At 47.7% G+C, this 16,564-nt stretch overlaps 1 protein-coding gene across 2 annotated transcripts in view; it reads left to right on the forward strand.

The window, feature by feature from the left end:
* LOC122392160 (nucleolar protein dao-5-like) overlaps positions 1-16,564 on the forward strand; it is a 179,300-nt gene that overhangs the window by 13,216 nt on the left and 149,520 nt on the right. For both annotated transcript variants that reach the window (XM_043386739.1, XM_043386740.1), the window contains exon 2: positions 13,545-13,674. In XM_043386739.1, coding sequence (XP_043242674.1) covers positions 13,545-13,674 — 130 coding nt within the window. The remainder of the gene's footprint in view (positions 1-13,544; positions 13,675-16,564) is intronic.

Below are 16,564 nucleotides of genomic sequence, written 5' to 3' on the forward strand. Positions count from 1 at the left end.
ACCTGGGCCCCTGGCTTATTCCATGTTTGCAGCTACTTGGATCTGGATCTGATGCTTGTTCGTAATGATATCTAGGCGCATTATCCAGAAGATCTGCAAGATTCAGAGTGTTCTTTTAGTCCTCTTTGTTTTTATTGTTGTAGGGATAGTTTGGCTCAATCCTGAAGCCGGCTCAACATCAGCAGTCATGAAGAAGATGCTGGTTGTGGAGCTGAAGGACGAGTTGAGGAAAAGAGGAATAGACTCGGCTGGTACCAGATCAGTTCTCATTGAAAGACTCGAGCGAGCCATGCAAGGTGAAGAAAGGGACAAACTGGAGGGGCAACATGAAGAGAAAGGCAGTCTTCAAGACAAGCAGGAGCTGCAGCAAGAAATCGAGGAAGAAGTTCGTCCAGATGAAGAAGAGGACCTACCAATGGGTGCCTGTGCATCAAGCATCAAGCACGGCGTACCTCCGTCTGGGCAGAGGTGTGGATCTGTAAAAAGTGGTCAATCACAGATGTCTACAGCCTCAGCAAGGGCACTGGAATCTGCCAGACGGGCCGGCCTACAAGCTAAAATGAAGATGATGCAACAAAAGCATCAGTTGGAAGAAGAAGTCTTAAGGGTGCAACGCAAGAAGGAAGAGATGGAATTGATGATGGAGCTGGCCGAATCCCAGGCCAGAGAAGACGTGTTGAAGGACTTTGAAGCATCCCAGGAACATCACCAGAGTAGCATTCAAGCCCAGCTGCATGCTCCTCCTGTTGCTACAGAAAGACTCGCAGATAACAGCAGTCAGTTGAACATGGCGGAGGCAATGTTGGAGAGTAGCAGAAGGAATCTGCTTCCAAGATCGGAAATTCCCAAGTTTAGCGGCGACATCACAAAATACCATTCCTTCATCAGAGCCTTCGATTCGAAAATAGGCAACAGGTCGTTGGACAGCGAGGAGAAACTTCACTTCCTGGAGCAATTTACCTCCGGTCGGCCAAGACAGATAGTCCAAGCCTGTTTCCACATGGAAGCCGAAGAAGGATATGTAGAGGCCAGAAGGCTGCTAAAGAAGAGGTACGGCGACCCTTCAAAGGTGGCTACAGCATACACTGAGAAGCTGCTGGACTGGCCGACTATCAGCGCTGATGATGTGGAAGGACTTGACGAAATGGCTCTGTATGCTCGAAGCTGTTTCAATGCAGTCAGAGCACTGAGGGATCGAAGTGAATTGGACCATCACAAAACCCTTCGTATGCTGGTGGAGAAGCTGCCGTTCCACCTTCAGGACAGATGGAGAAGAGAGGCGGATGAGGTCAGTGAGCGAGGGAAGAAGATCGCATTCTCGGACTTCGTCGAGTTCCTGGAAACCGAGGCAAGAGTTGCATCACATGCAGAATTCGGAAGACACGTACTCAAGAAGACAGCAAGACGAAGTGACGTACAGCGTGTCAAGTGCAGCAGGACGTCCCCAGAGGAGAAGGAGGTTTGCCCTTTCTGCAGTGAGGAGCACGCTCTAGATAGATGCCAGGCCTTCTCTAACCACCCTCTTGCCGCTAGACAGGAATTCGTGCGTGGAAATCGTCTCTGTTTTGGGTGCCTCAAGTCTGGCCATTTCTCCCGTTTCTGTCCGCGTCGCCTGACCTGTTCTGTGTGCAGTGGGAGGCACCCATCGGTGCTGCATGTGTTCAGAGCCGTAGGAGCGGAGGATCAGCAGCACGGTCGTCAGGAGGCTCAGATGAAGACGGAACCAACTCAACCGGCCGTATCAGTCAATGCGATCTCATCCAGTGATCGTTCTATGAAGATGCCAATGATTCCCGTGAAGGTTCAATACCGTGATGGTCCTCAAGTGGAGACATACATGTTTATGGACACGGGTAGTAGCTCGACATTCTGTACGTATGACCTCCTCCGCAAGCTGAATGTTAATGCCACGAACAAGACTAAATTGTCGGTCTCCACCATGTCTAAGGACCCGCTAGTTGTATGGGCCTCAGCCGTGCAGGGTCTCAGGATATCAGACCTGAGTGAAAACGAGCAGATCATGCTCCCGACAGTGTTCGCTATGGATAAGATCCCGGCGTCCCGAGAGGAGATCTGCTCAGCTGAAGACCTCCAAAGGTGGCCGCATCTTCAAGCAGTCGTCCCGGACATGATCGACGCAGACATTGGAATATTGGTGGGAGTGAATGTACCAGAAGCGCTCGAACCGATCGACTTCATTCACAGCAGAGATAACGGTCCGTATGCCGTCAGGACGCGACTTGGTTGGGTGGTGAACGGTCCGGTACGTCATCACAAATGGACGGAAATCAGGGCTACAGCGAACCGAATCAAAGTTGAGGTTCAAGGACCCCAGTCAGAAGCGAACCCCGCATCTGAAGAACGGGGATGGTCCGTGGAGGACCACAGATGGATGGAGAAGGTCGAGAAGGAAGCTAAGATGGACAATGGACACTACGAGATACCTATACCTCTGAAGAGTGGTGACACAGTCTTGCCGGACAACCGGGAAGCATGCTTGAGGAGGCTACAGGGACTAAAAAAAAAAGGTTTCAAAACGAAGGCTTCGCTGATCAGTATCGTGAAGTGATTGAGGACATGGCAAGGAAGGACTATGCAGAAAGGGTGCCTGAAGAAGAACTGGAGAGAGCTGCCGGCGCGTCTCGGCGGTGCGGGCTCCCGCTGCAGCGCTGGAGTCTGGGTCTGCAGTGGGCGCACTTCTTTGTTGTTGGTCGTGCTGAATTGCAGCGCCTCCGAGGCGCCGGAGCAGGTTACAGTGTCGGAAGAGCCCAAGACTGGATCGCCGGGTCCGCCTCTGTTGTCTGGGAGGCCGTTCTGCGCGGGTGGCTGCCCCGTTACGTCGAAGGTGGTCAGGACCTCTCAAGCCAGGAAGTGGTACTCGTTGGAAACTGTGACCTCTGAAGCCCTGTGCGCTCGGTTGACTCGCCAACACAGCTGCTGTTCCGCTCAGTCTGTATTTAGCGGTTTCCTGAGAAAACAAAAACACAATAAGCAGGGCACATAACTTCTAAACACATGTGTAGGCAACACAACTCGCCGGCAATACATATCTAACGGGGGAGGGGGCGAATCGTGCCGGCAATACATATCTAACGGGGGAGGGGGCGAATCGTGAGGCCCAACAGAAAACTATGTACGAGTGCTCATTGGCATCACAAACAAGTCGTTCATTGGAATCACAACAACTCGGACAAAACGAAAACAATACATCCATCAATGAACAATTGTAACAATTGTAAACAATAGGTCAGTCGCTATCGCCGCCGATCATAGCTGCGGCAGATTTGACGCAGTCCCACACGCAGCAATCCAACTGCCATCTAGCGACTGAGACAGACAACATGTCTAGATGTCGCCACCGAACGCTCAACGAGTTTAATGGCATAAAAGGCACCTTAATATAACGAAGATATTACCCACAGGTTTACCCATTATGCAACTATAAAGTACAAATTAACTTCGAACTCACCAACGAGTACCACTTCCTGGCTTGAGAGGTCCTGACCACCTTCGACGTAACGGGGCAGCCACCCGCGCAGAACGGCCTCCCAGACAACAGAGGCGGACCCGGCGATCCAGTCTTGGGCTCTTCCGACACTGTAACCTGCTCCGGCGCCTCGGAGGCGCTGCAATTCAGCACGACCAACAACAAAGAAGTGCGCCCACTGCAGACCCAGACTCCAGCGCTGCAGCGGGAGCCCGCACCGCCGAGACGCGCCGGCAGCTCTGACCCAACTCCGGCCCAGCTCCGCCCCGGGCCAGACTGTCAGGAGCGAGCTCAGGGGCGAACTTGAAAGCGGCCAGCTGCACCCTCTCGTCCACAGCACCACCCCTTCACGGACCAGACAGGCGAGACCGCCTCTGCCGGGCCACGAGCCGGCGCCACCCAGCCAATGCGGGCGGTCTCCCAGCAGACGCCAGGGGCGTGTATACAATTCCAGCGAGCGGAGGGGGCAGCTATCGGGACTAAACTAAACTACCATAACCACCACCCGCTGCGGTCACAATTGACCTTGACTTAGCTTGGCCTGAAATGACCTCAGCAGCAAAAATCTGGTCGGGTAGTGTGACAAAGAGGTTCTAGTTGGCTTGGCACCAGAAAACGGCATCGTCATCCGTATATGATAAGCAGCGCACTTCATATCCAACGGTGACCAAAAACAGCAACATTTTTAAGTTTGACCTGACCTGGAAGGTCAATGACTGACCTGAGAAGGTAAAACTGGGTATCATTGGATTCGTCTCTTCCCAAAGAATCTTTTTGTTCCTTACCGCTAAACTCTATCTCCAACAGGAACGAAATAGCGCGGGGGGGGTGGCAACCCCCCCCCCCCCCATGTGCGTTCTAGGACGGGAAAATGGCATGTGCGGGCGAGGGTTAATAGGGCTATCGAATGCGCTTTTCCGCGCCGCTGTAGCTCTATTGGCTCCCGAGTTAAGCGTTGGCTTTTTGGAATTTGTCGACATTCGACCTGGAAATCGGCAAAATTTTGCCTTCAATGACCTCTGGTGACCTGACCTTTGACCTGACCAAAAAATTGACCGAAGTAATTTCGTCATTATTTTTGGCGCTCCTTAGAACGCCGCCTTCCGCGTATCGCTACGTGGCCCAGGAGCCGAGTTAGCAGGCGGGGGTGTTCAGACACCCCCCCCCCCCACCCCCCAGCAGGGCGTGGAAATCCAGGACCCCAGCCGGGCGCGGGTTAACCCGGGCGGGGCTGGGGGGGTAAATTTTACTTCCCCTCGCGATTTTTTGCAATATCTCAAAAACGGCGGCGCGCAGCGCCGCCAAACTTTCAGTACCTTTTTTTACATCAATTTGACACGTTCCCTCAAACTTTGAGCGAAATCCGCCGGAAAATTTTTGAGAAATTGACGTTTTAGTGACGTCATGTTCGCCATTTTCGCCTCAAAAACGGCAAAAGTTCAAACGCCGCTAACATCTTCATTTTTAAAGGAATCAAGACGTAACAAAAAAGGATATACGTAATTCTACTTTGTCTATCAAATGGCGATCTCGGTTTTTTGAAAATTTTGGATTTTGGCCCAAATTTTTCCAAAAAACTGACTTTTTTGGGAAAATAGCTATAAAATCCAAAATTTTAAGTGTATCGAAAAACCGAAATATATGTCAGAGAAGTGGTCTATGTGTACCTACATACCAAGTTTTAGAAGAATCGGTTCGAAAATGTGGGAGTTATTCAAAATTGTATGACGTCACGACACAATTTTTTTTTTTAAATGACTTTTTTGGAAGTTCTAGACCTCGTACGGAAACAAAAATAGCACCATTCGACTCGCCGTGAAAAACTGCATCAGATAGACACCTTTTTAGGCCTTAGCAACCAATTTCAAAATTTGACCTCACTTGACCTGACCTTGACCTGACCTCGACCTGAAATTCATCCAGGGGTGGTCCATATCACTTATTGAGTGTGCCTATTGAATTCTATGAGTAAATTGACCCATAAAACATGTGTCGCATATGCCCTTTTCTATATTTTGTTTTTGGTGACCTGACCTGACCTGACCTGACCTTGACCTTGACCTCTGAATGATATTGTATGCAACGAATATTGTCTTGGTAGCCTAAGAACACGTTTTGGGCGATCAGTCTCAGTCCATGACTCCATTCTTCGGCAACTACGGTGCAAGGCCGTAACTGTAGGAACTTGCAATTTGTACCCTTGACCTGACCTTGACCTTGACCTCAAACTTAAAATTAAGTACATGTTTTTAGTTGTTCGTGATGAGATCTTTTGATTGGCGTTTGAATTTTCCAAATCGGACCATTAGTTCGGGAGATAACAGGGGGGGGGGGTAAAATTTACCCCCCCCCCTCAGCCCCGCGCGTTCGGCTGGAGACCCCAGCCCCGCGCGGGTTAACCCTCGCCCGTAAACGGCGATCTGCCACCTTCGCCCATGCAGGGGGGGGGGGGTTGGTGCGACCCCCCCCCCCTTGGCGTTTGAAAACGGAGCGTCGTAGAGCTAAGCGGAAAAGACCAACGGATTGCTCTCGCCGAGATCTCGCGATTGGTGGTATATGTTTTGGTCCTAGGTCAACATTTGACCTACTTTTGACCGGTCAAAGGTCAAATTTTCGGAAAAATAGACTTTTTTCAACTTTCTGCGGCGATTGCGGCAAAACGGTGAGAGATATCGACTTGAAACCTTCACAATCGTGTTCCTTGATCAATTCTCTATCGTTTGGTATGTATTTCATTTCCCTAGCTCTAAAAATGGCGCGTTGGGAGCGCCGGAAGTCGGCAAGGTCACAGTCGGCGGCAGAAATTCGAAAGATCAAAATTTAAATTTTTGAAATCTGATTGTATTTTTGGATTTGGGAGGTCCATTTGCTCCCTATAGAAGCTAATATTGCTGCATATTCCCATTGAGGTGACAAGAATTAGCAAAATAGTGGTTCGGGCGCTTTTCAAAAATAGTACCGGACGCTGTTCCTCTTGTGACGTCATAGCTCCGTGACCTGACCTGACCCGGTCAAGTTTCTTATACCATATGATAGCCAATACTTGCCCCAACATGCATGGGAAGTTTCATCACGATCCATCAACCGATGTCCGTACCACCAGCAGGAAACCTCGGGCGTTGGCACTCAGTTTGTGAAAATCCGGCCGGAGGCTGTTCCCTTTGTGACGTCATAACTCCGTGACCTGACATGACCCGGTCAATTTTTTTTTATCAAAAGATGCGCAAGGTTTGCCCCATAAGGTACCCAAAATTTGGCGGCGCTGCGCGCCGCCGTTTTTGCACTATTCCCGAAAAGCCTCAGGGGCGGTTGCACCAACCCCCCCCCCTACATGGGCGAGGGTTAAACAATGAAGGATGGTTGGCTTTCCCCATACAATGGAACAAAAATGCTTCAAAGGTATTTTTTTAGCGTTAACCCTATTCCTGGCGGGCTCCGCCGGGACAAGAAACTGGCGGGGGGGGGGGGCGATTCGGCCCCCCTTCAGATCTCAAAAACTACACATCGCAGCGACAAACGGCGAACGGCGTTTGATAGGTTGTTTAAAGATCTACAACTTTTACAAAAAAACATTTTCAGGTCAGGTCAATACTGAGGAGGTCACCAGAGGTCATCAACCATAAAATGTTTTGGAATTAGTTACCTATATAACTTTTAAACTAAGAAACATGGAGACATAAACCAATACATTTTTTGTTGCTCTCGCCGAGCCGATGCGAAATAAGTATGTGATGACCTTCACAGGTCAATTTGCAATTTGACCTGAGGTCAAGGTCAGGTCATTCATCAATGAGGTTGTGGGGTATGGTCATGCTGCATACCAAACGACGCGCCTTGACCAGTCGAGCAGTTTGGTACCACTTACAAGTCTTTAGCATCATCATGTCGTGATTTATTGACAGAAAAACGATTTATGACGTCACATGACCTCAGATGACCTTTGCCGGTGCCCCTATCAATAAGCGGCACCAGGATCATCACCGATGAGATAATCTTCCATAATACTGAAAGAATTGGGTGGTTTTGACTCGTTTACACGAAGCAGGAGGCGTTTCAATATTTTCCGATAGGCTTGCAATGTAAAGGTCACGAGTCTGGCCTGACCTCAGGTCACAGATATGAAAATTCTGATATACACAAATTGCACATACTGGTACCCTAACTAAAGCCTGAAGAGAAGAAATTGATCGGTCAAAAACTCTAGCTCTGGCGTGATTGCAAACTTTTCTGACGTAGGGTCACCAAACCGCCTCTGGTGACCTGACCTGAGGTCAGATCAACTCAAAATTTTCAGAAATGTTGCGTAAAAGCCTTTTAGGAAAATTCAGAAAATTTGAGCTTCCTAGCTCAAAGCGTTTGGGAGAAATAACCAAAAAACCTCAGGGGGGGGGGGCTCCTGAGGCCCCCCCCCGCCAGGAATGGGGTTAAAAACATTATTTGGCATAGTGGCAAAGTGACAAAAAACTGGCTTTTTCAGTTTGACTTTGCCACGACTGATTTTCCTTAAAAATTTATATTTTTAGGCGAGATATAAATACGATAATAGCAAAACCCAAAGAGTTAATCTTTATCCGTGTTTTGAACATAGAGTCATCCCAACAAGTTAACCCGCGCCCCAGTGGCGGTCTCAGCCAACTTCGCCCTAGTGGGGGGGGGGGGGCGTATGTTACCACCCAGCTCTAACTCAAAAACTAAGAGGGCTAGAAAGACGCGGTAAAAAGCAATCGATAGCTCTAAATGCGTACGTTTGAAAGTATTTCGGTCATTTTTCATCTTAGAGCAATATTGGGGTCACTGGTGGTCATCAAAGGTCAAAATTTGCCAAACGTCATTATATTTTTCAGAAAACATGCATTTATCTCAGGAACTATGATAGCTAGAAAAATGCGTGGAAGGCAATCGATAGCTCTTGAACTTTTCTTTCAAAAAGGTCATTATCAAAATTGACCTCAGGCAGGGTTAGCATTTTTGCCGGCAAAAACTAGTTTATGCCATTTGCCGGTTTAAACCGGTTTTAACCGGCAAAAAGTGGCAAAAACTGGCAAAAACTCAAAACCATTACAATGCTTTGCCTAGACATGCATTTGAATTGGAAACATTCTATGGGGGATTCAGTGAAAGTTATATGCTTTCAAAAAGAAGTGACATCTTGACCATTCGACCAGTGTTTCATACAATAAAAACATTTTCATGGGCTTCCCGCTTTCCATTAGTAACCAGTACGTTTTTTGGGGTGACAAATGAGCCAGTGCAAGAGTGATTCCTACACATGCAGTAGTGCGGAGGGGTGCCTACCACTGATTTGTGCACGGCACCCATACTCACTGGTTCCTAACGGTATTAGTACCAAATTTGAGCTCAATCGACGCAGCCGTTCTCGAGAACTGGAAGTGTCGTCCCACACGTGCGCTCGTAGAAGTTGACCCCGACTGACTTATCTGCGACACCCATACTAATCTGTCTGTAACGGTGTTCCAAACTTGAGCGCAATCGGCAGAGCCATTCTCAAGACCTGGTCGAAAGCGACCCCTGCACGTGTGCACCTGCAGTAGGTAGCACCCTAACCGTGATGCATGGAAATGCCAATATTCTTCAGAAATGCATTGTCTGACGGATGTCTACCTACATACATAGACATTGCAGCCCGGGTAGCTAATGGGGCAAACTTCAGAATGTTTAGCGAGTCTCTTAACCCGCGAGTTGCGGGGGGGGCGTTAAACGCCCCCACTTTTTTCGCCGGGCCATAGCATAAAAACGGCGCGCCGCAGGCGCGCCAAATTTTGGGTACCTGTAGGGAATTGATTGAAGTGTATTGTGACAAAGTTTAAAAAAAAATTGGTCGGAAAATTTTTGAGATATCGAGGCTTTAGTGACGTCATGATTTCTGAGTTTTCGACCAAAAACGGCATATGTTCAAAAAATCATATAAAATCATAGAATAGACATACAGACATGCCGTAAACGCCATTAGACTGCCAATACCATGAACAATCGCATGGCTATCTTCGATTATTGATTATCGTTCCGCATTTTCCAAAATCTTGAACTGAATCTTGGCAATTTCTCGTGACTACTTCACTACCATGATATATATATTTCTTAACCCTATTCCTGGCGGGCTCCGCCGGGACAAGAAACTGGCGGGGGGGGGGCCGATTCGGCCCCCCCCCCCTCAGTTCTCAAAAACTACACATCGCAGCGACAAACGGTAAACGGCATCGTATACGCACGGTCAAGATCTACAATTTTTACTAAGGTCATTTTCAGGTCAGGTCAAAGATGACGTCACAGGGTCGAAAAAGTCAAAATGGCGGCGCTAGATATGGAGAGAGTTTTTCCCGAATAACTTTCGAATTAGTCAAGATAGGAACAAACTAAGGGCATCATCGTGATCCTCTCGTCAATCCGCATCGAATGATATATATATGTTGACCTCGAAAGGTCAAGGTCAAAGGTTGACCTCAGGTCACGTGACCTCGAGGTCATCATGTATATCATTCGATGCGTCTTGACGAGCTGAACACAATGAGACCATCCACGCGTCTGTATCTTGTTCCTGTACGGAGTTATTGGCCAAAAACCTTTGGTGACCTTTGATGACGTCACATGACCTCACAGCTGCCAAACAGCAAAACAGACCTCAAGGTAGTGAAGGTTGATCGTATATGAAGTCATGTATGGTATATGGGGCCATTCCGACCCGTTTTAGTGGTAAAAACAGGGAGTTGATTTTTCCCCCATTGACTTATAATGGGGAGGTCGCGAAACTGACCTGACCTTAGGTCACCGATATCAAAATTCCGAGATATACAAATTGCACATACTGGTACCCTTACTAAAGCCTGAAGAGAAGAAATTGATCGGTCAAAAACTATAGCTCTGGCGTGATTGCAAACTTTTCTGAGATAGGGTCACCAAACCGCCTCTGGTGACCTGACCTGAGGTCAGATCAACTCAAAATTTTAAGACATGTTGCGTAGAAGCCTTTTAGGAAAATTCAGAAAATTTGAGCTTCCTAACTCAACGCGTTTGGGAGAAATAACCAAAAAACCTCAGGGGGGGGCTCCTGAGGCCCCCCTTCCGCCAGGAATAGGGTTAAGTTGAACTTTTTGAGCCAAACACGTACACATATGATAAAATGAATGTCACCATCGTGTTCAACGCCCCAAATTACCCATAAAACATGTGCCACAGGCTGCGAATATCAGTTTTGATTTTCGGGGATATGTGCCTACCCGGTTGACCTGACCTTGACCTTGACCTATGCTTGACTGACCACTACATGGAGCTGACACTCTTGTAGGCTTTATATGATGGATTGTGCACCGTTTTGACAGAGTTTGTGACGAGAGGCGCCCATTGCGAAGTCCCGAAGTCCATGCTGCTGAAAGCCCGATTTCAGGTGTTTGACCTGACCTTGACCCGACCTGTGACCTCAAAATTCAACTTTAAAGTACTCGTCTGAAGCGTCTCGTCGCGCTCTTTCGTTTACCGCCTCGTGCGTTTCGCTGCGCCTATCGGTTCTCGAGTTATCGGCTGGGGGCGTTTAACGCCCCTCCCCCAGCAAACGGTGTGTGGCGAAATACCCCAGCAACTGCCGGGTTAAACATCCAGAAATGCATTTGTACATTTCAAATTAATTGCTAACCAGAAAAGTTGCAAGTCTTGACTACCTGAGTTTTTGCCATTTTTTTGCCAGTTTTTGCCACCAGGGTTTCTGCCAGCCGGCTTAAACCGGTTTAAACCACTGGCAAAAACCAGTTTTTGCCACCCCTTGAGAACCCTGACTTCAGGTCAACGGTTTAGCCTCCAGAGGGCAAAAACTCCAAAAATAGCTGTTTTTACGAAAAGTGTTTTTCGACAATAACTTTTGACTAAAAAAAGCCACGACATTTCTATTGCCAGAATCGTGTTCCTCTCGCCGAGACACATCGAATGAATTATAATTTGATCTTGAAAGGTCAACTTAAAAATTGAACTCAGGTCAAGGTCATGACCTGACCGGAAAAGGTCATGTTGCATATCAGTCGATGCGTCTCGGCAAGAAAAACAGAATGAGACCATCCCCAGCGTTCTATCTCTTTCCAATCGAGAGTTATTGGCAAAAATATGTTTGTAGCCTCAAATGACCTCGGATGACCTTTCTAGAGGCTATCAGCAAAAAAGACACCTTGGTCGTCACGGGTGGTCTAAATCATTGTGATTCTGAAATATTTGGACTGTTCCTATGCGTACACACGGATCTAGAGGCATTTTCATTTTTCTCCATTGACTTATAATGGAAAGGTCACGTCGCTGACCTGACCTTAGGTCACGGATATAAAAAATCCGAGATATACAAATTGTAGGCGCCCATAACATCATGCAATCCACCAAGTTTAAAATCTCTCTGACAAACACTGCAGGCTGGACTTGATTGCAAACCTTTTTTTTTAGGCATGGTCAGTTAGCTTTACCTGGTGACCTGACCTGACATAACCTGGGGTCAAAAATTTCACACATTGTTCAAAATTGGTATACAAAAAGCTACCCCAAGGGGCGCGGCGCTACGCGCCGCGGTTTTTTATTTACACGCAAAAAAACGCGACAGGGTGGTAACATATGCCCCCCCTCCCCACTGGGGCGAAGGTCAAACAAGTTTAAAGAATACAAGCGTCTAAAGTTGAAAACATGGCAAAGTCACCCTCGTTTACGGCATTTCGTGTGAAGAGTTAAAACCAACTAACGTCTCATTCAAATCTAAAAAATTGTGTTAACTGGAGAAGTTCAGGCATGCAAGAGTAAAGACACTTTCAACCTTAACCCGCGCCCTGCTGGGGGGGGGGGGTGTTTGAACACCCCCTTGTGGTTTTTCGCGAAAATCTCAAAAACGGCGGCGCGGAGCCGTACACCTTATCATACATCAATTCTACACTTGTTGTAAAAATTTCAGACCAAGGTCATTCAAGGTCAGGTCACCAGGCCACTTGAAGTGACCTCACCTCATAAAAGTTTCAATGTCTGTCATAGCTACACCGAGTGACCGATCGCTTTGAAACTTTCAGCGATTGCTAAGAGCAACAGCATGTACAAAATGTATGTCTCAGAATTTTGATATCGATGACCTAAGGTCAGGTAAATTTTGCGACCTCCCCATTATAAGTCAATGGGAGAAAATTGAAATGCGTCTCTTTTGGACGAAAGACATTATAAACACTCCCAAACACTGAATTACAAGTGCTTTAGACACACTGAACATGAAATTGGTGTCCGTGACCCCTGTTTATGCACTGAGGTCATCTTAGGTCACGAATGGTATCTAACAGTTTTTCGCAAATAACTTTTGATAGAGGCATGCTAGAGCGATCAAAACGCCTTAGATGTGTTCAGCTCGACGATACGGATCGACTGATATGCAACATGACCCTTTACAGTCAGGTCATGACCTTGACCTGAGGTCAAATTTTCAAGTTGACCTTTCAAGGTCAAGTTATAGTTCATTCGATGCGTCTTGATGAGAGGAACACGATGCCGGTAAAAGTAAGCTCGTACAAGGCTTGGGTCAAAAGTTATTGCAGAAAATTGTTTCCGAAAAAAATCGACTATTTTTGCAGTTTTTGCCCCCTGCAGGCAAAACCGTTGACGTTAGGTCAAATCTGATCAAATTACTCAGAAAGGGCTTTAATAGGGCTATCGAATGCGCGTTTCCGCGGCGCTGTAGCTCTATTGGTTCCCGAGTTATGCGTTGGCTTCTTGGAAATTGTCGACATTTCACCTGGAAATCGTCGAAATTTTGCCTTCAATGACCTCTGGTGACCTGACCTTTGACCTGACCAAAAAATTGACTGAAGTGATTTCCTCATTATTTTTTACGCTCTTTCGAATGCCGCCTTCCGCGTATCGCTACGTGGCCCAGGAGCCGAGTTAGAAGGGGGGTGTTCAAACACCCCCCCCCCAGCAGGGCGTGGAAATCAAGGACCCCCAGCGGGCGCGGGTTAACGTGTCACTTCTATCTGGCTTTGTCCCGGTTACGCGCGGGACGGGCTGCTGTGTAACACTTTCCGTACCTGGCCGCCAGGCTGGTGCCTCGAGAGCAGGAGAAGGGCGTCGAAACGCAGGTGTCGCTGGAGAGGGCACAGTTGCGCGAACTGGAAGACCGACTATACCAGGAGATGGCTGACCGGAAGAGGGCGGAGGATGACCTGAAGGTAAAACTGACCTCTGAGTGCTCTGGTGTCCACTTCGGGTTAGCGTGGTTGGGCGATGCGAGCTGTTTGCGTCTGTCATCAAACACATTGTTGTGACTAAGAAACAATGAAATGCAATGTTTCTTATCGAAATAGTTTTGACATGGAGATTTAACCCGCGCCCCGCTGGGGGGGGGCAGAATCTGCCCCCTCCCGTTTTTCGCCAATAACTTCTAAACGCGTTACGCCAGCAATGTCAAACTTACGGTACCTTATCATACATCAATTTGACACGTACCTACCCTGAAAATTTGAGCGAAATCCGTCGGAATTTTTTTGAGAAATTACCGTTTTAGTGACGTCATGTTGGCAATTTTCGCCTCAAAAACGGCAAAATTTCAAACGCCGCTAACATCTTAAGTTATAGACGAATCAAGACGTAACAAAAAGGTTATACGTGATTTTACTTTTTCTATCAAATGGCCATCTCGGTTTTTTGAAAATTTTGGATTTTGACCCAAATTTTTTTCTTCAAAAAGCTGACTTTTTTGGGAAAATAATTGTGAAATCCAAAATTTTGAGTGTATCGAAAAAAACGGAATATATGTCAGAGAAGTGGTCTATGTGCACCTACATACCAATTTTTAGAAGAATCGGTTCAAAAGGTGGGAGTTATTCAAAATTTTATGACATCACGACACACAAAATTTTTGAAAAATGATTTTTTTGAAGTTCTAGACCTCGTACGGAAACAAAAATAGCACTATTCGATTTGCCGTGAAAAACTGCATCAGATAGACACCTTTTTAGGCCTTAACAACCAACTTCAAAATTTGACCTCACTTGACCTGACCTTGACCTAACCTCGACCTGAAATTCATCCAGAGGTGGTTCTATCACTTGTTGAGTGTGCCTATTGAATTCTATGAGTAAAATGACCCATAAAACATGTGTCGCACATGCCCTTTTCTATATTTTTTTGGTGACCTGACCTGACCTGACCTGACCTTGACCTTGACCTTTGAATGACATTGTATGTAACGAATATTGTCTTGGTAGTCTAAGAACACGTTTTGGGCAATCAATCTCAGTCCATTCTCCGGCAACTACGGTGCAAGGCCGATACTGTAGAAACTTGCATTTTGTACCCTTGACCTGACCTTGACCTGACCTCTGACCTACTTAAGCAAAAAAATTTGGGCTCTTAAGATCCGCCTTGTTGAGAGCTTTCGATTGCCGTTTTCCCCGTCTTTCTACGACCATCGGTTCGGAAGTTAGACAGGGGGGGCAGAATCTGCCCCCCCCCCCCCAGCATGGCGCGTATGGCTGAATAGCCCAGCGGGGCGCGGGTGAAATGTTTGCCTAATCCTAGTCATAGTCAAACATTTTTCAAACAATTTCATCGCTTCGGTCACTACCGTAACTTCCCCGAAGATATGTACAGTTCTCCAGGGTATTAGTCGTTGGTCGCTCGGCGAGCGGGAGGGCAACCAGTTCCGCCCCTGTATCGCGTGACCCCTTGCTCCGCCCAGTTACGCACGAGCGTACTCCACGCCGCGTAGTAGCGTGGGGAGGGGAGGGTTAGAATGGTGGCATGTGTAGAGGCTAGAACCGGTTTCCACCGCCATGCCACCGCCCAGCGACATGGAGCAGGGTCAGTGACCAGGGCGCAGGGAAAGGTCAGAGGTCAGCTTTAACGTAGAGCTTTGTGTCTCCCTCCCCTCCGTGTGTAACGACCGCACGACAGCGGCCGGCCGCCGATCAGGCTTGACATGTCAAGGTCACCCGCAGTCAACGGGCTCAGAGGGTTGGTCGAGTGCGAGTCCGTGGCTGACGACAGTCTCGACCATGTGCTATGGTGCCGATACACTAGCGTGGGTAATAAGTTTGTGTTCAGTGCATATGACTGCTGGGGCGTGTCCTCTTGATATGATGCTTTGTAACGTGTATGATACGCTTAAAACCTAGCTGGCAGTGGCCGAGAGGAGAGGGGGGAGGCGGTTGCCGCCTCCACATGTTTATTTTTGTTGATAGCTGCGAGAGCTGAAATTTGGCAAGCCTGACCTTTGATTCAAGCTGAATTTTTATGACAGCAGCTGTATTTTCACCCTCGCCCATATTGGTGTTTTGCCAGCGTCTATCGTAAAGAGGGGGAGGAGGGTCCGTTGGACCCCTTTGCCGTTCAGCCCCTAATCGAGCTAGAGCTTCGCGGAAAAAGAGCGTATTGTCCGTGACAAGAGGAGGCCGATGATACCCAATTTTAACCCTCGCCGGCACAGGAGGGTTGATGCAACCCCCCCCCCTAAGGTTTTCGCGAATAACTCGCGTAAAAAGCGGCCGATCGCAACGAAACTTTCAGTACCCTCGCATTGATCAATTTTACACCTACCCTGAAAATTTTTTGACCCTGACCCAAATGACCTTTGACCTGTGACCTCTTTTCCGAGACCATGTTTGGCCGGAATCGCGATTCGGCGTATGTCGGCTCGCATTAGCCGCGCGTTTGCAAGCTTTTCGTGGTTTCAAACGTTCAAACATGTGATTTGATGTTGCTTTCATACATTAGGGTGGGTTTCAAGGTCAGCTAAAGGCCAGGTCAGGTTATTGACCTTTGGTGACCTCGGGTGACCTCGGTTCACTTTTCGAGTCTTACATGCTTCTAGGCTAGTTTTTGGAGCTGAATTCGAATTTAGCAACCATTTGAACGTTTACGAAGTAGTTTTGGTGCCTTCGTAACATGTTACGAAGCTGTCAGAGGCGGTTGACACGTATTACGAATACCCGTCACAACCCCTACCGGTTGACCTGACCCGACCTGGTCTAAATGCTTAAAGACATCATCTCTGATCAAAACTAATACGATATTCGTGATCAGCACCCCGGAAAACCTCATAGCAGCCACACTTTACGA

The sequence above is a fragment of the Amphibalanus amphitrite genome, unplaced genomic scaffold, assembly GCF_019059575.1.
Source record: "Amphibalanus amphitrite isolate SeventyFive unplaced genomic scaffold, NRLGWU_Aamphi_draft 000472F_arrow, whole genome shotgun sequence".
NCBI lineage: Eukaryota > Metazoa > Arthropoda > Thecostraca > Balanomorpha > Balanidae > Amphibalanus > Amphibalanus amphitrite.